This window comes from Canis aureus, chromosome 1, assembly GCF_053574225.1.
Source record: "Canis aureus isolate CA01 chromosome 1, VMU_Caureus_v.1.0, whole genome shotgun sequence".
Taxonomy (NCBI): domain Eukaryota; kingdom Metazoa; phylum Chordata; class Mammalia; order Carnivora; family Canidae; genus Canis; species Canis aureus.
Genome location: NC_135611.1, coordinates 110,462,095 through 110,482,663, shown reverse-complemented (window position 1 = coordinate 110,482,663; position 20,569 = coordinate 110,462,095). Strand labels below are relative to the sequence as shown.

The following is a 20,569-nucleotide window of genomic DNA, read 5'->3' as shown; positions in this document are numbered from 1 at the left end:
CTGCACACTAGGCACCGGGGAAGGGGGCCTGATGCACTTTTCCCCCTTGAATGTGGGGCAGGGATTGTTAGACCCATTCCATAGATGAGGCTGTTGGTGCTTGGCAGGGTGTTTTCCCCAACTTCCATCCATCCCCCAAACTTCGCACTCCAAAGAGGCCACTAGGTTTACCTGATAAACACAAAGGCTGAGCACACTCTAGGTGCCAGCATCTCACAAATCAATCTTAAAAGACTGTCGGTATTCTCATTTTTCACTAAAAGATAGCTTCAGAGCAATTAATGGCTGTAGATCACATGGCTGGACACTTTCACTGCCAACGTGTCTAGGTGCACTTTTTAAAAAAATTCATTCTACTTATAACTCATTGGGTTTATCGGTGTCATTCAGCAGTCTGAAATTCACAACCATCCTGTCTTGAAATATTATCTTTGCACCATTGTCTTTTCTGATTCTAGAAGGGCAACTGAATGTGTTAGTCTCACTCTATCCTTTGTAACATTCTTTCAGTTTTTTTTTTTGTTTTTTTTTGTTTGTTTGTTTTGTTTTATTTATTTATGATAGTCACACAGAGAGAGAGAGAGAGAGAGAGAGAGAGAGGCAGAGACATAGGCAGAAGGAGAAGCAGGCTCCATGCACCGGGAGCCCGACGTGGGATTCGATCCCGGGTCTCCAGGATCGCGCCCTGGGCCAAAGGCAGGCGCCAAACCGCTGCGCCACCCAGGGATCCCTTCTTTTTGTTTTGGTTTGTTTCTGCCTCTGCTACTTTTTGGACCTAGCTCTAGAGCTAGGTCCAAAAAGCTAGATTTTCAATAAATCTTTTTTTCACTTGTGTCTTATTTACTATTGAGGCCAAGCACTGAATTTTTACTTTAGGTTATTGTGTCTGTGGCTTTTTTCCTTTTCCATCTGCTAGGCCATTATCTAGTTCTGGGTTGCCTGCAGAGATTTCCAAGCTCTTGTACACATTTGCCCTGCTAGCCAAAAGCAGAGCAATCCAGTGGTGCCTGGGTGGTTCAGTCAGCTAAGTGTCTGCCTTCAGCTCAGGTCATGATCCCAGGGTTCTGGGATCGAGCCCCACGTCAGGCTCCCTGCTCAGTGGGGAGTTTGCTTCTTCCTCTTTGCCCCTCTTCCCTGCTCATGCTCTCAACTAAATAAAATCTTTAAAAAATAAAAAAAGAAAGAAAGAAAAAAAGAAAAGAAAAGAAAAAAAAGAAAAGAAAAGAAAAGAAAAGAAAAGCAGAGCAACCCTGTGGAATCTTTCATAAACTGTAAGCACAGAGTATTCTCTGATTTCCAAAAGTTTGTGTCACGCCACTGCACTTTCACAAAAGACCTACCTTAGTACATGTTCTAAGGGAGTGATCTAAAGAGGATTTTCACTTTTATGAAAAAAGCTATTTCCGTATTAAGGTAGGTCTTCTATAAGAGAAAAGTGGTGTAATTTGAGTTTCTGGAAAATTGGGGAAACCCATATTCTAATCTGTGACTGATAGGTTCACCATTCGAAGTCCCTGAGTCGTCTTTCGTTCTGTTGTCTCTGCTGATTCTTGCTTGTGCTGCTTTATTTCCATACATGTTTGATCACTTAACCATACTCATTGTCTGAAAAATCATTTGTGGGGCTTCTAGAAGACAGTTCCTTAACCTGGAGGATTTGTTTGTGTTTGCCAGACAGCCGAGCTTAGAAGTACCCCGGAACACACGGACGATGCCACAAACCTGAGCCTAGGGTCAGCCTGTGTCCACACATTCTCAGGGTCCACTTTCTCCCTCCTTTGGTCTTGCGTCCTCCTCGCAGTTTAGAACATCTTCTCTGCAGTCTTCTGGGTCATAATCCTCACCTGAGCTTGTAGTCTGGTGGGATCCCAGCTCCTATTAGATTTCCCACCTTGGGGGAATCCGCCACCTTGGCCTTGACTTCCCCCTGCTTGTTCCATTAAGACTACCAATAGGAAACCCAGGTCTGTTGGCCCAAGCAAATGCCCTCAGAGCAAAAGTGGCTTCAGGGACCCACATAACTTTCCCTTACATTTTTGGCATGGTGCATCCTTTAACTGTATTATATTGATTAGCTGATGGTTTTGATTTTTTGACTACCTCTTTTCAGCAGGAGAGTCTAAATAATCTGGCCCCTCCAGAGAAAACTGAAGTCCCACAAAGCCAAGCCAAGACTCAAACCCAGGTCTCTTGATTCTAAAATCTAAGTATTAAAGTAACTACTATGAAACATCCTAGTCTCTCTGGTCATTTTTATTTCCTGATAAGAATGTCAGAGACTGTTGGGGCGCCTAGGTGGCTCAGTGGTTGAGTGCCTGCTTCAGGTCCTGGGATCGAGTCCTGCATCAGGCTGCCTGTGGGAGTTGTCTGTGTCTCTGCCTCTCTTTGTGTCTCTCATGAATAAATAAATAAAATCTTTTTAAAAAAAAAAAAAAAAAAAAAAAAGGATGTCAGAGACTGTTGGGGTGCCTGGATGGCCCAGATGGTTAGCATCCCAGTTTCGATTTTGGCTCAGGTCATGGGATCGAGCCCTGTGTCCAGCTCCTACACTGAATGTGGAGCCTGCTTGGGATTCTCTCTTCTTCTCTCGAAACAAAAAACAAAAAACAAAAACAAAAACCATACTGTTAATATCTCTCAATATCCATCCTTCCCTCTTCCTTTATATTTGAATTTTTAAAATCACTCAATTCCCCTTTTTACTTAGTAAATAATTAAGTGACTTTTTGAAGCTTTGATTATATGGATCTTTAGTAAAAGGGGTGTTTTTTTTTTTTTTTTTTTTTTGCATAATGTACCCAGCTGAAAAACTGCATGTCCCCAGTCTCCCTCACAGCCCTTCCATATGGCTGAAGTTTGGATCAGTGAGATATACATATAGGTATAATATAGTACTTCTGCGAGGAAGGAGCCTTTTCTTCCTGCAAATTGGTGATGGTTGGAGTTCTAGCGGGGCCACAGCCAAAGGACAGTGAGCTGGAAGCAGCCTGGGTTTCTGACAATTTCAGGGCCACCAGAGCTGCCCACTCTGGATTTCTAAAGAAATGAAAACTATCTTGCTTAAGCTACTACTATTTTGAGATTTTGAATCCAAACCGACACAGATGAAGAGTCAAAAATAATCTCAAGCTAAGGGACTTGGCTAAGGATCCTTCTCCCAATCTTTTCCAGCTCACCATGCAGTAATCCTTGGCTCCCTTCTCTCCCCAAACCCCTCCCTGAACAACACACAAACCAGTCTGGGCCCAGCCTTATAAATATCGATTTTATAGAAAGGACCAATTCAAAACTGGTCAGATGCCACACACCAGAAGCTTCCAGAACCACAAAGATGAAAAAACAAAAAACAAAAACAAAAAACCCCAAACAGAACAAACGAAAATACCCCAGACCAAACTGCCTGAAAATCAAGGTCTCCGTTGACCAAAGGATTCTGAAGAAACATGTATGGCTGAGGCTGGAGAGACCCCCACACCTGAATGAGTACCCAGAGTGGAAGTAAAAACAATCCAGAGATGCAAACTCACAGTCCCTGCCCACCGGCCCCCCACGCTGTCAAGAGCGAGGCAAAGGGCTTCACAGCTTTTTGGGGGAGGGAAGAAGCGATGATAATAGCTTCAGTGATGGGGGAGGGGAATCTATACTTCAATTTTTTTTTCCCCTTCTCTTCCCCTCTGGGGGAAGTGAAGAAACTGGTAGCTTTAGGTTAAGGAGAAAACAGTGATTTTTATTGTTTTAACGGAGCCAATGTCTAGAAATGGCAGGCTGCCATGAAAAGGGCCGCCACATCTGATCTGTGATCCCGTGGGACCCAATTCCTAAAGAGGAGGTGAGCCCGGGTGTGGTGGGTCAGGAAAGGTGCCAACCTTGCATGCTGCAGCCTCTTGAGGGAGAACATGGCTCCAGAGACAGAGACCTGGGGGAGGGGGCGGGAGGGGGCCAGAATGGGGGAACCCTTGCGGAGTACCAAAATTAGCTGCCTTCTGCTCCCTGCTGGTGGGTCCCTGGGGGTGGAGAGTGGCAGGGAGGGGGTTGGGGCTGAATGGAGGAGAAATTGAGATGCTGATAAAAAACACCCTCCTTGAGGGTCAACGGCCCTGGGTCTGAAGAGTAGAAAATCAATAGGGGTCAGTTGATCAGAGTGCTTTCTCAATCATCCCCCTGAACCCCATCTCAGTTCTGGAGGGGGTGGGGATCAACACTGCCCGGACTGGGGGGCACAGGCTGGTGACCCAGTTCTGGCCCTCAGCTCCCGGGGGAGGGGGGAGGGGTGGGCATGGTGGGCTCTCCCCTCCCCTCCCCCGGCTTCACCTCCCTTCCTCCCTGCCAGCCCGGCCCCCACTGCTGCCAGTGCTGCCACCACCGCCACCACTACTGCCGCCACCTGGCCCATTGCAGGGCAGCACCCAGTTGTTATCGTGCAGACCCAGGCGGCAGCCAGGCGTCTCGCGGTCAGCTCGGCGGCAGCACATCCAGTAGGAACGTCCATAAGGCAGGTCGTGGTGGTAGGGCTTGGGGTGCCAGCGGCAGAGCGACACATCACCCTTCTCGTATCTCTTGCGGCACTGCTTGCAAGGGTCATCGCGATACAGTGGGTCGCGGCTCCAGCGTGAGTCTGTGGCCCGCACACCGAATGCCTCAATGATGCCCTTGAAGTGGTGGCAGGTACACTTGAGGGCTGCCAGGGCCCGCGTGGGCAAGAAGCTAAAGATCTTCACCAGCACGTGCTCGGGCAGCAGCAGCATGTACTGTCGCGGCTCTAGCAGCCGCTGGATCTTGAAGCGAATCTCCAGGAAATCGTGTGACACGTGCCGGTACAGGCGGCACAGAGAGGTGTCTGCTGTCCCCTCGGCATCATCCGGGCCTGGTGCGGTGGCTGGTGAGTCGGCCGGGGGTGGCTCAGGGGGCCCATCTGGACCACGGGACTGGAGGAAGAAAAGCTGGCCAGGTGGGGGCGGCTCCTCGGGGCTGACCGTCAGGCACACCGTCTCCTCTTTGACGTTCTTGGTGCCGTCCTTGCCAAAGAAGATGCATTCATCCACCACACCCGTCACCACCACATCCACATGGAAGCCTGATGCTCCGCAGTCCCGGGCAGGGGGTGGAGGGGGTGCTGGGGGAGTGTCCTCAGGCCTGGCAGGGACTGGTGTCTCCCCCTCGCTGGCTTCATCCGCCCGAGCCAGAAGGAACTCCACATTGCTGGGCAGGGCGTCCCGGGAGGGGCTGATGAGCTGGTACAGGTCGCAGGTGATCTTGTCCTTGGCTCGGGCCCCGGGGCCTGGGCTGCCAGGGTAGGCACAACCGGGCCGGCCCCCACTCCCGTTGGGCAAGCTGCCATCGGGTGCACGGGGCTCTCGGCCATTGGAGATGCGGAAGGCAATGCGTACCTCCCCTGGACCTGGCCCAGGACGCTCCTCTTTGCGGAGGCCTTTGGATGGAGGGCTGTCCCGCTGGGCCTCGAAGTGGGCCACCGCCTCGGCCACACGGCTGCAGTCCCCACCACCAGACCGCCGTTCAGATCCCAGCCCCTTGGCAGGCCCACCCTGCTCAGCTGACACAAAGACCACAGGCGCCGGGGTGCCGGGGCGAGGGTAGTTCTGCAGGGCCAGGGCGGCCCGCTGTTCCACTAGGGCTACCATCTCAGCCACAGAGAGCAGGTCGACGTCCTCACCAGTTGAGGTTGGGGCCCCCTCAGCAGCGGGGGGCCCCTCTGGGCCCCCTGGGTCCGGTGGAGCCTTGGTAGGTTCAAGACAGCGCCTCCTCCGCTTAGCCTTGGAGCTGTCGCTGCCCCAGTGCCCCTTAACCTTCATGGAGCTGGCCCGGCTGCCCCCACCACACTGGTGGGCCACAAAGAAGGCCACCTTCTCCTTTGTATTCCCGGGCTTGATGACGTACCACGTGTCCAGCAGGACTCGGCCCTCATCGCCAGCAGCAGCTGCTGAGAGGAGTGGAGCAGGCTGGGAGGCAGGGGCCTCTGTGGCCAAGGCAGGCGGGGTGTTCTCTGAGTGGGCAGGCCCGTGGTCTGGCTCAGCCCCACTGCCTGGCTCTGGGCAGGCCGATGGCTTGAGGGCTGCAGTAGGTGGGCGCGGCTGGTTCTGCGAGTAGGTGCCAAAGGGCCGGGGGCACCACAGCTGGAAGGGCAGGAGGCTGCTGCGGTCCATTCCGGAGAACGGTGGCAGACAAGCAGGGGTTCACTGCATCGCAGGACCTGGATGGTCAGGGGAGGTTCCACAGGCTACCTGGAGACAGGGAAGAGAAGGTTGGGGAGTTGGGGGACTAGCCTGCCCTCTTCCTACCACCCCAACTTTAACTTCTGAGGAGACAGACCAAATTAGCCCACTAAGAACTCTAATCCTGCCCCACTGCACAGGTGAGCAAATGGAGGGTTTATAGAGGGAATGAGAGCTGGTCTTTAAACACCCAGAACAGGGAGGCCTGGGTGGCACGGCTGGTTGAGCGGCTTGGTTTTGGTTCAGGTCATTATCTCGGGGTCCTGAGCTCAAGCCCCACGTCAGGCTCCTCACTCAGCATAGAGTCTGCTTGAGCTTCTCTCCCCTTCCCTCTACCCCTTCCACGCACGCACTGCCTGCACTCACTGTCTCTCTAAATAAATAAGCAAAATATCTATAAACAAAATAAAATAAACACCCAGAATGTAACTGAAGCTAGCACCTTGCTCCAACCCTGCAGGTCATACTACATGGCCCAACTGCCTCGACTCATGATCCAGAGGCCTCCTGCTGCCATAACCCTGAACTTAAGTGAAAGTACCAACTAACAGTTCCTCCTTCTTCCATTTGCTCACCCAGTAGGCCAGTTCCTGAAAAGACAAGAATTCCCAGCCCTGCCCACAGCTATGGCTACTTGAGCCCACGGAGGAAGGAATGAAGTAGGCTGGACGGAAGAAGAAAATCTGAGGTGAGAGGAGCCAGACAGGCCCTTAAGAAATCAGCTCTTTGGGCTGCCTGGGTGGCTTAGTCGGTTGAGGATCTGACTCTTGGTTTCGCCTCAGGTCGTGATCTCAGGATCGTGGGATCGAACCCCGCGTCGGGCTCCGCACTCAGCACGGAGTCTGCTTGTCCCTCTCCCTCTGCTTCTCTCCCCAGCTCGTGCGCCTTCTCTGGCGCTCTCTAAAATAAATAAATAAATAAAATCTTAAAGAAAGAAAAGAAAAAAGAAATCGGCTCTTTACTTTGTTTGAGTCCCAGGGCTCCCTGAGAATCTCTCAAAGCTGTGTATCCTCACCCAGAAAAATGCACACACTTGATAAGACTGTGTAGGTAATTAATTCCCTTAAGCACAGGCACAGAGCTCTGAGAGAAGAAAGCCTTTTCTAGTCTAGTTTTCTCTTCCAGTTGGACACTGGCAGACTGAGTAGGGAAGGGTTACTTAGCATAAAACCAGGCCCTCAAGGGGCACCTCGTGGCTCAGTGGTTGAATGTCTGCCTTTGGCTCAGATCATGATCCTGGGGTCCTGGAATCGAGTCTTGCATCAGGATCCACGCAGGGAGCCTGCTTTTCCCTCTGCCTATGTCTCTGCCTCTCTCTCTGTGTCTCTCGTGAATAAATAAAATCTTAAAAAAAAAAAAAAGAAAAGAAAAAAATAGCCCCTCAAACTTGGTTTTAGAACGTTTCAATTCAGGGCTCTCTCAACAATGACCATTTTATTTTGCAACGACTTCGTGCATGATCTAATCTGGAGGCAATTCTGCTATTGAGTCTGACATGACCACTTTCCACTGCAGGATCAACAGGTAGCATAATCCTCCATCTCTCTCTGTCTCTCTCTCTCTCTTTTTAAGGTTTTACTTATTAAAATACGGCCCCCTGCCTATCTTTCCAAGTAAAATTTTACTGAAACATGCTCATCTCTTTATGGCCGCTTTCACACTGCAATGGCAGAGTAGTTGCAACAGAGGACATATGGCTTTAAAGAAAAGCCTAAAATAGTCAGTATCAGGTCCTTTATAGTAAAAGTCTGCTGACCCCTGTAGTATGGACTGAGTCCACCTATAGATGGCTAAATTTACCAGCCACCAACACATCTAAATGCCCAGGAACAGGCATGAACACAGCAAAAGCCATTTTCTATAGATACAATCTCTACAACTTGGCTACTCCCTGAAATCCTCCAATCAGTTCCTACCCTCATCTCCAGAATACAAACGCCCTCCCCCAAATATCCAGACCCTTTCAAATCCTAATTTAAACTTCCAAACCTATAAATATCCCCTTAGCACAGAAGGCCCCAATCTCAAGGAAGCCTCACAAATCCCACGTCTACCGACTACTCCAACACACACAGCAATCTCCCAACCTCACACATGCCCCAAAAGACCAGTTTCCTGAAATCCTATACTCCCCTTCAAACACTTTCTAAATCTCCACATTTCCTAATTCATAACAGAAGCCCCCCCACCGCCAACTGAAAAAAAAAAAAAAAAAACCCTCATGAAAACATAAAAGCTCCCTAACACATAAGACTAATTCCAAACCACGTATTTCCCAAAGCCCCAAATACCACCCCCGCAAACACTCCCGAAGAATCCTCACCAATGACACGTGCTTATTGCAAGGCGCATGGCTCAATGGAGCTTATAAGGTACTGTTATAACAATTCCTGCTAATCCTCCCCGGTCCCCAGGAAGCAGGCAGTGTATTAGTCCCAGTGTCCAGATGAGGCACAGAAAGGTTTAACCCCAAATCGCGGGTCAGACAGGTAGGAAGAACTCGAGAAAGGCGAAAGCCCAGGCATTCCGGCTCCAACACGGGCACTCCTGGCTTCTTGACTTTGCTTCTAAGTCTCTCCGGGAGCTCCCCAAATCACACGCCCACCTACCATCCCAAACCACAAAGGAGACCCCTACAATACAACTGAAACTTCCACGTTACAAAACAACCCAAAACCTAAACCCCAAGGGAACCCCAAGAATCCCCCACATCCATGCACAAACACTTCAAGCCCCCAAATACCGCTTAAGTGCAAAGGGAGCCCCTCAGTTTTGTAACCCCCCCACCCCGCCAACCCACTCAGACTACCCTCGAAAGCTAGACACGCCCCCAAAGTACCCCATCCCTGAGCCCCGCCCCCCTGCGGCGGGAGAGGGTGGCCGCACGCAGGCAGGCGCTCGGGAGGGAGAGGGCCCGCCCCCTCGCTCCTTCCCTCCAGACGTCGCGCGGCCAAGCGCGCGACTAGTTTCCCTCCGCCCCTTTGTTGACAGACCCGCGCGTGACGCCCCCAGCCAATGAGCGGCTGCCGTTCGGGGCCGTGCCCATATAAGGAAGGCCTTGGCGAAGGGGCCTAACTTCGAAAGAGGGAGGAGTAGGCGAGAGGTGACGGGGGTGTGGAAAGGGCCGAGTGTAAGAGAGCGTCGAACAATTCCCAACTTCTTGCTAAAACGGAGGAACAAGGCCGGGACAGAGGCCACGGTATTCAAAGGAGAGGTTTATTGCACGACGTTCCCTCTCAACAGGAGCTCTGATTGACAGTTGAGATTTAAAGGGCCAAGCGGCTCGGGGATGGAGATTCGAGGGCGGAAGGAAACCGGGCAGAGAGGTGCGCCCAGGTTTTGGTTGGGAACCCTGAAGAGCGAGATTCCCTGCGGGGGAAACTGGGCAACGGGATCACTTCATCCTTGAAGAACAAATGGCACAACTTTGCGACGACTCCTGCGGCACTGGGTTCGGCCTCCGGGCTTGGCATTCAAGGCTCAGGCTGTGTGGCCAAACGCACCTTTCTGTTCAGCCTTTCCAACCAAGCCCCCCAAATCTGATTCAGACTCAGTACAAGAAAAGAATATTAAATGCCTCAATAATGCTTTCTAAATACTAATTACCTGTTAAAATAATACTTAGGATATACTTTAGTTAAACAAGATACTTAAAATTAACTTCATCTCGGTAAACCTGGGTGGCTGAACGGTTAAGCACATCTGCCTTCGGCTCAACTGCTTTTTTTTTTTTTTTTTGCAGTTGGCGGTGGGGGGGCTTCTGTTACGAATTAGGAAATACGTGTGGATCACTCGATACCAGGATCGAGTCCCACATCGGGCTCCCTGCATGGAGCCTGCTTCTCCCTCTGCCTATGTCTCTGCCTCTCTCTGTGTCTCTCATGAAAAAATAAATAAAATCTTAAGAAAAAATTAACTTCTCTTTCTTTCGGCTTTTTAAAATGTAGCTACTATAAGTTTTTAAGTTACACATACAGCTAGCATGGTATGTCTGTTGAACACTGCTGGTCTAGATCCTTTCAATGCCAGGCCAATTCAAGAGACACCCCAAGGTGGCTCCACCGCAAGCATCAATCCAGGAGTCAGCTGTGCCCCCACCAACCTGCCCCCCCCTTGCCTGCTTCCTATCATCCTGTGCCTGACCGCCAGAGGGTCTTAAAGCACCAACCAGACCCCACCCTATCCTGTTCAAAACCTACCACGACTCTATCCAGTGCCCTTGGGAAAAAAGCCCAGGTACCCAGCAGGTCCAACCTCTTCCCTCCCCACTCCTCCACACCCCCAGTGGACCCAGGTGGGCACCAGATCTGGCAAAGAGAGAAGTTAGAGTACTTGGGCCTTGTCTGATCCTCAGTAGAAGCTATTAGCCTCTCCACTGTAGGAATAAAGAAACTGAAGCAGGACAGGTTGCTCGCACTGAACTGGTATGAGTTGGAGCAGGGATGTGAACCCAAAGAATCTGATTCAGGATCACTGTGCTCTATTATTGCTTTGCTATCTATTCTCTGGCATCCTAGTTCAGCCATTCCATCCTCCAAGAAGCTGATCCACCAGGCTGGGTCAGACTCCACCTCTAGGCTCCTACACTGGCCAACTTGCTTTTTTACTCCAGAGTCACAAAGCTCTCCCCTTCCGTGGTCTTTTTGTTGTTCCCACTAACCGGAATGCTTTCCCCCCAGATATCCATATGGCTCAGTTCTTTATTTCATTTGTGTCTCTGCTCAAATGTAGCTTTAACAGAGAGGGCTTGCCTGAGCTCCCTTCCTGGAAACCTGCCACCCACCCAGAGGAGGGCCTCTGGGTCCCAAATCCTAGCCCTGACCACTTTGAGTTATCACTGTGTAGGGATGGATCAGTCTCCTCTACTGGACAGGGAACCCAGAAGGGCCAGAGTAATCAGGGTCATCAGGTGTCCCCAGCAGCACTGGCCAGCATGGTAATGACTGAATAGAGCAAAGCTCCCTCCCTTGCAGCAACATGTCCTAAAAATGTATGTTTTAAACATAAAGTGTAAACCTTGTTTCACACCCAGGTTCCATCTGTGTCCTAGGTCACTGGGGCACAATTTTCTAATTCCCCCACACTGAGCTCTCTACAAAAAGGCCCTTTACTAGGTCTGCTTTCAGAAAATGCTCCATGAAGATCCATCTATTTGTAAAACATCATGACACAGAAAGCCTGGAAATTTTAAAAATGGAAAAAGACTAGACAAATGTGAATCAAGAGACAAGTAGAAGGGTGACAATATCATTAAAAAGACAAAACAGTAATGGGGGGTGCCCAGCTGGCTCAGCCCTGGACCTCGGGGTTGTGGGTTCAAGCCCTGACTCAAAATAAAATCTTAAAAAAAAAAAAAAAAAAAAAAAGTAACAGGGACGCCTGGGTGGCTCAGCGGTTGAGTGTCTGCCTTTGGCTCAGGGCGTAATCCTGGGGCCTGGGGATCGAGTCCTGCATGGGGCTCCTAGTGAGGAGCCTGCGTCTCCCTCTGCCTATGTCTCTGCCTCTCTCTGTCTCTTGTGAATAAATAAGTAAAATCTTAACAAAAAAAGGAACAGCTGACAAAAGCAAAAAGTAGAAGTAGGCACATAGGTGGTAACGAAACAAACTGAACTGTTACACACAAAAGTTCTCAATATACATGCTAACATGATGGCTTCATATATAAAGCAAAAAAGCAATACGCTTTGTTGGTACACACTTTAGCAAATCCACAATTCTTATGAGAAACTGCAATAGATCTCTCCGTAAGAGATGGGCTGAAGAGATAAAATTGATAAGGAACTGAACCACAAGATCAACACTCTCGGTGGAATGCCCCCAGCCATTCCAGAATCCAGTTTACATCCCTTATCTGACATTCCAAAGCCCTCCTGTGTGCTGGCTCCGAGTTAGTCGCTGAGCATGCAGAGATGACGCTGAGCTCACCAGAAGGAGCTTGTGAGAAAGGGGGGCAGACATCCAAGTAAACCATCATGACCCACATGAATCTATCAAGAGAGAAACTGATCACAATGGCAGTTCACACCCCAGCACTGGGAGCCAGGCTTTGCTCCAGGCATTTTACAAATATTAACTCATTGGATTTTCATTATCATCTCACTATTTTTAACCTCATTTCAAGGACGTGGAGGCACGGAATGGTGAAGCAATTGCCCTCAGACTTGGCTTTGTGGCAGGAGTTCCGGAAGCGCCAGCAGGTTTAGTCACTGAGTAGGACTTTGTCCGGATCATCTCATTGGGTCCTCCAACACTGCAGTGCCCTTCACCTATGGCCATACACACTCACCTTTCTCTTCCCCATTTATTTTTTTCCTTAGCACGTATCAGTATCTAATGTACTAGAAACTTTGTTTATAAAGTTTTTTTTTTTTTAAGATTTTATTTATTTATTCGTGAGAGATAGAGAGAGACAGAGGCAGAGACATAGGCAGAAAGAGAAGCAGGCTCTCTGTGGGGAGCCTGATGCGGGACTTGATCCCCAGACTCAGGATCACACCCCCAGTCGAAGGCAGATGCTCAACCGCTGAGCCACCCAGGAGTCCCTATTTATAAAGTTTATTGTCAGTTTCCCTTCACTAAAAGGAAAGCTCCCCCAGGACCAGTATTCTTGCCTACTTAATTTCACTGCTGGATCCCCAACTCTTAGCACCAAGCTCTTGGCTCCTCTGAGTGAGTTCCCTGGAACAGTAGCCCCTGGGAATGCATTAGGAATGGTGTCTCTCTTGCTGCCCTACACCTGCAGAACATGCACTTTGACAGCTCTCTAGGGTATTCATAGGCACATCTGAGAAGTCATGCCCTAGCACATCAGAGGTGTGCAATGCATGTTTATTTGAACAGACTCCTCTAACACCACCCTACTGTCTGTCTTCACAGGAGCTACTGGGGACCTCTTGGGAAAAGCTGGCTGCTTCCAGCCAAGTCCACGTGTGGAAATCTTGCTCCCAGGATGGAGGCAGGATGGCACCTCCTCCAGGAGTTATTCCAGTGTCCTCCCAAGCTATTCAGGATTCTCTTCCTCCTGAGACTTCCGCTGGCAGCACCTGTCACCGTCATTGCTGAATGACAATGAACTGGGTAAGGGCCTCTCCCCCCTCTAGCCTGTGGGTTTCTGGAAGGCTGGGACCTCTCCTCAAAAGCACAGCTGCTCCAGCCTCCGCACTTGGCTCACTGGCCTAGTTTAGCTCTTTAGGCTCTATCCTTTCCCTGTAGCCAGAGAGACTGCTGCTTCAAACATAAATCGGACCATATCACTCCCCTGCTTAAAACCTTTCTGTGAGAGGTGTAAGTTTGCACAAACAAAAATACCATGTCTGGGAGCCCTTCTCAGGAAACTACCGGAGGATTTGCTTCCCCAAAATGAAGCAGTGAATGAAGAAAAGGAGCTATCAGATCAAAGAAACAGGTCTAGCCTGGAAGGGAGGCAAAAGGAATCCCCAGATAAAGGTGAAAGGAGAGCCTGGGAGGACAGCTTGCAGGAGGTCTAGAGAGAACCTGTTTCCACAAATGCACAGAGAAAAAGGCTAGCAATGAACAAGCTAAGTGTGCACCCCAAGAAGTTAGAAACAAGGGGTGCCTGAGTGGCTCAGTCAGTTGAACTTCTGACTATTTCAGCTCAGATCTCGACCTCAGGGTAGTAGGATGGAACCTGCTTGGGATGCCCTCTCTCCTTCTGCCCCTTCAACTACTGGTGCATGCTCACTCTTTCTCTCAAATAAATAACTAAAATCTTTTAAAAAGAAAAAAGTTGGAAACAATGTCAACTATAGAAGAATAAAGCAAAGAAAGAAAGAAGGGAATACAAAGTGGATGCCTGGCCCCCCTCACTCTGATTCGAGTGAGGCCCGCCCCCTCCTTGGGGTGCCTCTGTCCCAGGGTCAGGGCTGTCAGGGTCAGGTCAGCATAGGGCCGGGCACAGAGCAGGCAGTCAGGGAATGCACTGGTTCACGGTCACAGGGGAATTGGTAGCAGGATACTGGGGCTCTGTTCCTGGTCCTGCTCCTTCCATCTCCCACCCCCTGGACCCTCACCCCCACTCTGTCCATAATCTTGATTCATCCCTCCCTTGGGTTTTTGACCTCAGGGTCTGCTGGCCTCTCTCCCTCTCAAATCTTCCTTTCCAACGGCTCTCCCCAACGGTAGGAATCATCCAATCCTCAGGATCTAGAGATCTGGGATGCAGGCAGAACCCAGGCAGGGCCTGCAGACACCCCACTTTCCCACTTTTGGGGGTGTGACCATAGGTAGGGTGCTTAACCCTTGGTGCCTCAGTTTCCTCCACTGTAAAATGCAGCTAATAACAGTATCCACCCACGGGTTGCCTGATGATTCACAATCAACCCAGCAGAGGGCTCAGTGTCAGCTAGGTACCAAGGAGAGGCTCAATATTCAGGCTCTGGGCTTATTTAAAGTCTTTTTTTTTTTTAAGATTTTTTTTTTTTTGTTTATGATAGTCACAGAGAGAGAGAGAGAGGCAGAGACACAGGCAGAGGGAGAAGCAGGCTCCATGCACCGGGAGCCCGACGTGGGATTCGATCCCGGGACTCCAAGATCGCGCCCTGGGCCAAAGGCAGGTGCCAAACCGCTGCGCCACCCAGGGATCCCATAGGCTCTGGGCTTATTAAGTAAGGCAAGGGGAGACTTAGTACCTAGGAGTTTGGAAATCATTGACTAAACCAAAGATTTCAACCCTCTTTATGTTCTGAACCCTCTTTGTTTTCCTGGTCCTTCACAGTCACCAAAGTATGGTCATTCCTTTGATACTGGTGGGTATTAGGTCTCCAAACTATTAATCAAACAGATATTTACAGAGCAGCTACTGTGTGCCAGGCACTTGCTCTGGGCACTAGGAGTATACGGGGAAAAGGAGACAAAAAATCCTGGGCCTTCGTGGGACTGACATACTAATTGGTGACAGGGACAGTAAAAATTGAGTAAGTTCCAAGGTGGCAAGGGCTGTGGGGAAACAAATATAGCAAGTAAGAGGACTGGAAGTGCAGTTCTGATCTTAATCGAGGGGTCAGGATGGCATCATGGAGCAGGTGATGAGCCAAGCCTTTCAGAAAACTTGTGGTTTTAGGAGTCATATGGCATTACCCAAGCTGCTAGAAATACACCATTAGAAATGGTAAAAATATCATTTTGTATGAGTAAGCTTCGGACAAGCACAGGCTGAAAGCACACTGAAGATTTTCAGAAAAGGCAAAATGACTTGGAAAGCAGACAAATTTCCTAAGACAGACAAATAAAGGAAAGGGGGGGAGGTGTCACATTACCCCAGGAGACCCAGATGTGACATACAGGCTGCAAACTTTCCCCCAGATCAAGAGGCTTTCAGATAATTCACTGAGAGCTGAAGACAAAGTGTTAAAGACCCCTGAAAGTAATGATGCAATGACAAGGAGGCAGAGCTAGCATGAGGGGCTGCAAATGAATCAGTAAGAGGAAACCCAAATCAGAAAAATAAGCACGAATGCCACCAGCGTTGTGACAACAAGGAGCTCCCCAAGGCAGGGTGTCTGTCTGCACAGAGCAGGTGCTCTATCAACACTGTGGAGCACTCAGGGAATGAATGCCCATTTTCTAGAAGAAACTGAGGTCCAGAGAGGTTAAGTGTCTTGCCTAAGTGTGTGTGATGGAGCCAGGATTCAAATCTCAGCGTTCTGGTTCCAAAGCACATGCTCCATAGTTTTTTCTTAAAAGAATAAAAATTAGGGTGCTTGGGTGACTCAGTCAGTTAAGCATCTGCCTTTGACTTAGGTCACAATCCCAGCATTGGGCTGGGCCCCACATTGGGTTCCCTGATCAGCAGAGAGCCTCTCCCTCCGCTGCTCCCCCTGCTTGTGCTCTCTCTCTCCCCATGTCAAATAAATAAAAATCTTTAAAAAAATTTTTTTTAAATAAAAATCATAAAAAGACCTCAGACTTCTTGAGAACTTCATATGTACTACACATTTTATAGATGTTAACCTCATCAACTCTTTACAAGAGCCCCATGTTTGGAATGTGGCCCCATTTTGCACAAGAAAACTTGAGGGCCAGGGTGGGAACACAACTTGGCCAAGGACATACAGCAGCAGAGGTAGGGATTTGAACCCGGGCCTATCTAAGGCCAATACTTTTAACCACAAGCTTTCCTATCAGTGCCAGAGAACTTTAGTGATAAACTCAGGAAGCCTCACAACAAATGAACCAAACTGTTTCAAGATGAATTACAAAGTTGCCAAACTGCCCAGTAAGGCTGGAATAACCAAAATGTTGGAGGGAGAAAATAGAGTTGTCAGAAATATTTCCTATGCACTGAAATACCTGGAGTTGGGCCAGGCTGGGCATCAGCAAGTGAATTATTTATATTTGGCTGGGGATCGGGATGGGGACAGATTGAGTTTCTGAGCACCCCATCGGGGAGTCACCCTTCGACTTGAAGCCCAAGGGTAGAGGGTGAGAAAAAAGACGAGCCAGATATGGGGGTAGCCTGTGGGAGGAAGAAAAGGCAACCTAGCTAATGTATCCCTCACTGGTCTCTGTCTCCTATGTTCTCTCTCAAGTCTGTTTCCCACTCCCTGTTCAAAAAATGACAACACATGTGTATTTGAGCACTTACTCCAAGAACCTTATGTGCTTATTACCTCTCTGGAGCCTCTAACCTTCCTAGGATTACTGATCCCATTTTATAGTTCTCGAAAGGCTGAAAGACTTGCCCAAGGACACACGGCAAATGGATGGCAGGACTAAAATTTGAACTGAAGACCACTTCTCTTCTGGAGTCTCTGCCCTACTCATAACATTGTATTTCAGTATAAGGCGAGGGGAGAAATCAGAGTGGTGAAAGCAGATTCTGAGCCAGTATGCCTCAGTTGGAATCCCGAATCTACCACTTAATGCTGGATGACCTTGGGAAAGTTGCTTAAGCTCTCTGTGCCTCTGCAACCTAACTGCACCTATACCTTTGGGGTGCTGTCAGAATTAAATGAGTTAAGAAAAGAGCCAGGCACTTCCTAAACAGTAAGTGTTAGCTGTAATCTACTGTGGGGAGCCCCTGCATGCTTCTAAGCTGGGGTGTGCCCAGATCAGTGCCAGGTTTTGAGAAAAACGCCTCTGGGGTTGGCCTGATAAGGAGGGAATCCATTAGCACCTGTGACCCAGTCACATTCCTGGGGTGGGGAACTTCCCACCAAGAGCTCCGGAGACTAAAGACTTATTGCCAAGGGAGGGTAACAATCTTAAGGAGCCTCCCCTCTTCTCGGTGGCAAGTTGTTCCAAGTTGTTCCCGCAACACAGATAAGGGCACCAAGTTCCAGAGAGGGGAGACTTGCCCAGGTCACAAAGGAGTGACAGGGTAAGAGATCTGAATGCTGGACTGTCAAAGCACAGAAAGCACTATACTTTCTGAGATCCCACTGAAGAAATGAGAGTGCAAAAAGTCTCTCTATGGCCCCTTCTGTCCAGTTTCTCTGGAGTCTCGGGCTAGTCTAGGCAAACTATCCTTACATCCAGGCGCCTAATGCCATGCTCCCCACCCCATGCCCAGCACGGCAGCCTAACCAACACAGCACTCTACCATTGATTTCTCTCCCCCGCCACCTCAGCTTGCCCTCCTGCCCCCAATCCGATCAGGAGGCCCTAACCCACCTCATCCTCAGCTGGTCTCTCTCTCGGAGCCTACAGACCCACTTATCCATCTAGCCCTGACCCCCAAGCCTTTCCGCATCCCCTAGGCTACCTGCCTCGAAATTGCTCCTTTCAGGGCCTCTGCCAGGACGCCCAGCCCCTTCTCCAACTCGGGACTCCCTTCCCCAGCTCTGACCTCCCTTACAATCAATCCCAAAGCTCGACTCCCTCCCCACCTCCAAGACCCCTCCCCAGCCCCCATTCTTCTACTACTCCCTCCGGCTCCCATTCCTCCCGAACCCCTCCCCAAAGCGATCTCTCCTCGTCCAGCCCCTTCTTTAGCCCCTGCCTCCTTCTTCTCGCACCTGGTTCGAACCCCCGCCCCAGCTTTCAAGCGCCCCCGGCCCCCGCTCGAAATTCTCACCATCTCCCCGCGCCGCAGCTCTCTCGGCTACGCGGGTTTCCCCCACTCGCTCCTCTCCAGCCTCCCCTTCCGGGTTCCCGCCCCGAAGCCCGCTGGGAATTGGAGTCCGAGCGGCCACGGACTACACCTCCCAGAAGGCAGCATGATCCCGCTTGGAGGTGGGGAAAGGAAGCAAATTGGGCGGGCTGAGGACAGGAACTACTCTAACTCCCCGGAGGCCGAGAGGGCGCTTTGCGGCGCAGGCGCGGGAGAGCGCCCCCGCCAGGCGCACTGGGAGGTGGAGTCCAGCCTCCTCCATTTTGGCCCGGGGCCCTTGGAAAGAAATTGAGCAAACTGCAGAGACATTTGTGAGGGCTGAAGGGTTTGAGAAGGAGCAAGTGTATCGAGTTACTTTTGCACATTAACATAATAATTAATAGTGCCTTGTACTTTCTCCAACGTTTTTCCATCTCCTCCCCCGATTTTCTTACCATCACCTCCACTAATTTTTCACTTGTTCCCGTGAATTAGGAATTAGTCAACATCACAGAAACTCCATGAGGACAGACACTTTTGCATATCTCGTTCAAGCACCCAGAGCAAGTGTTGTGCAATATTTACTGCATACTAACCACCTGCCAGACACCCTGCAGACAAGGCAAGTATTATCCCAAAATTGCAAAAGTTAAGGCAAGAAGAGGTGACGCCTCTTCTCCATGGCAACAGAGCAAGAAGGTGGTTTGAACGTAAGTGTGTTGGACATTAGGGCCTCTACTCTCCACTAGGTCGTTACATCCCTTCCCCTCAAGCTATATTTTCCAGGCCATCCTCACCGGCCGCCGTGAGGAAGAGGTTTCTAAAATAGAGCGTTTGCTGTCAAGGAATGAATATATGTCTCTGTGCGGAGAGCAGCTTCTAAGGGCCAATTCCAATGGCTCTCCTCTTTGAATCTTTTCTCAATTTATTGCTCTTTAACATCACTAGATTCTCAAGATCTGTGAGCCTTCCCGAATGCACCGGAAAGACAGCGGCGAAATTCCCAACTTTAGCACGATCCTTGGCACACAGTAGGCCCTCATTAGATATGCAGCGAAGGAAAATGGTGGAAAGAGGGCCAGAAAGGAGGCTGACTAGATCTCTCTTTCTTCCTGAGAGTTGGCAGTTGGGGAGACCCCGCCTCCTTATTAGGATCCCCGGTCTCTGGCGGGCTGGAGCCAGAGGGGGCGTGGCCAGTCGGGGGCGTGGCCCGCGGAAAAGGCGGGCAGCTGACTGAGCGCTGATTGGCCGGCACTTTGGCGCGCTCCAGCAAAGGCCTTGTCGTGAGGCGCGAGGCCAAGCTCGAGCCGGGCTGGAAGACAGGGCGCTTCCCCAGGCGCGCTTGCGCACGGCCACTTGCACCCTGCCGTTTCCCCTCTCCAGTCTCGCGCCCAGCACACCTTGGCGGGAACTGCTGGGGGCGTGGCCTGGCCTCAGCTGCTCACTTTTGGTCTCCTCCACAGGCCTCGCGCAGAAGCCTCGAGCCAAGGGGATTCGCGCCCACCCCACGCCGGGGTGGGGAACGCCGTGCCCGAGGCCTGCCTGGGGCTCGCGCGCACCACCAGCCTCCCGGGACGCGCGCGAGACGCTATCTGATCAGGCTCCCGAGTGTGGGGCTGGCGTGAAACCAGAAGGGGGGGCCTCACGCCATTTTGCACGTCCTGAGGCGGGTGCTAGAGGCCGAGGAGAACGGGGCGGGGGACGCTCCGCCACCAACCCGCCAGAAGGGAGCCTGGGGTCCCCTCAGGAGCAGCAGTCTGTGGTCGTGGCCTCCCTCGGGGGCTCTCAGGAGGACAGGAAGGCGGGCGAGCCCGGTGCTCAGAGCGAGGCAGGCCAGGGGCAGCAGAGCTGGAGTTCGGGTTTGAGGCTGGGCCTGGGTTTGGGGATCCAGGCTCAAGTCTGAGATAGGGAGGGCTCTGTTTGAACAGTGTGGGGGCTTTAGGGTCACGAGATAGGATCTGGGATCTCCAGCTTTGTATCTAGATATAATTTGGATTAGAATCTGAAGGTGTTGGCTTTTGTGACTGGAAGCTTTCCTGTTGAAATCTGGAGATCGTAATTTTAGGATCTAGAAGTCTTAGTTGTGAGTTCTGGAATATAACTTGGGGGCCTGAGGTCTGATTTGGGAAGTTTGAAGCCTCAGGATAGATTCAAGTTCTAGAATCTCAGTATAGAGTATGAGGTATGAGGTTTAGGGACTTTGAGGATTAAATTTTAGGGCCTGAAGTCCCCATGTTGAGTATGGGGCTTCAATTTTGAGACTCACATGTGAGATTTCAATTTTAGGGTT

At 50.5% G+C, this 20,569-nt stretch overlaps 2 protein-coding genes across 5 annotated transcripts in view; one reads left to right on the top strand and one right to left on the bottom strand.

Moving 5' to 3' along the window:
- Window positions 1-3,248: 3,248 nt before the first annotated feature.
- On the bottom strand, window positions 3,249-18,397 carry FBXO46 (F-box protein 46). 4 transcript variants are annotated; one of them, XM_077848265.1, is made up of 3 exons: window positions 18,265-18,354; window positions 6,806-7,130; window positions 3,249-6,239 (listed from the first exon to the last, which is right to left on the bottom strand). In XM_077848265.1, exon 3 carries the CDS (start codon window positions 6,159-6,161, stop codon window positions 4,308-4,310), a length of 1,854 nt encoding a protein of 617 aa, XP_077704391.1. In that variant the 5' UTR covers window positions 6,162-6,239; window positions 6,806-7,130; window positions 18,265-18,354; the 3' UTR covers window positions 3,249-4,307. The 4 variants fall into 4 exon arrangements, with proteins under 4 accessions (XP_077704391.1, XP_077704407.1, XP_077704406.1 ...); XM_077848281.1 differs by lacking the exon at window positions 18,265-18,354 and adding an exon at window positions 9,070-9,088; XM_077848280.1 differs by lacking the exon at window positions 18,265-18,354 and adding an exon at window positions 8,554-8,995.
- MEIOSIN (meiosis initiator) overlaps window positions 16,437-20,569 on the top strand; it is a 25,911-nt gene continuing 21,778 nt past the window's right edge. The window contains exons 1-3 of the mRNA XM_077893183.1: window positions 16,437-16,464; window positions 18,183-18,422; window positions 19,743-20,107. Of these exons, the coding sequence (XP_077749309.1) occupies window positions 16,437-16,464; window positions 18,183-18,422; window positions 19,743-20,107 (633 nt within the window). The remainder of the gene's footprint in view (window positions 16,465-18,182; window positions 18,423-19,742; window positions 20,108-20,569) is intronic.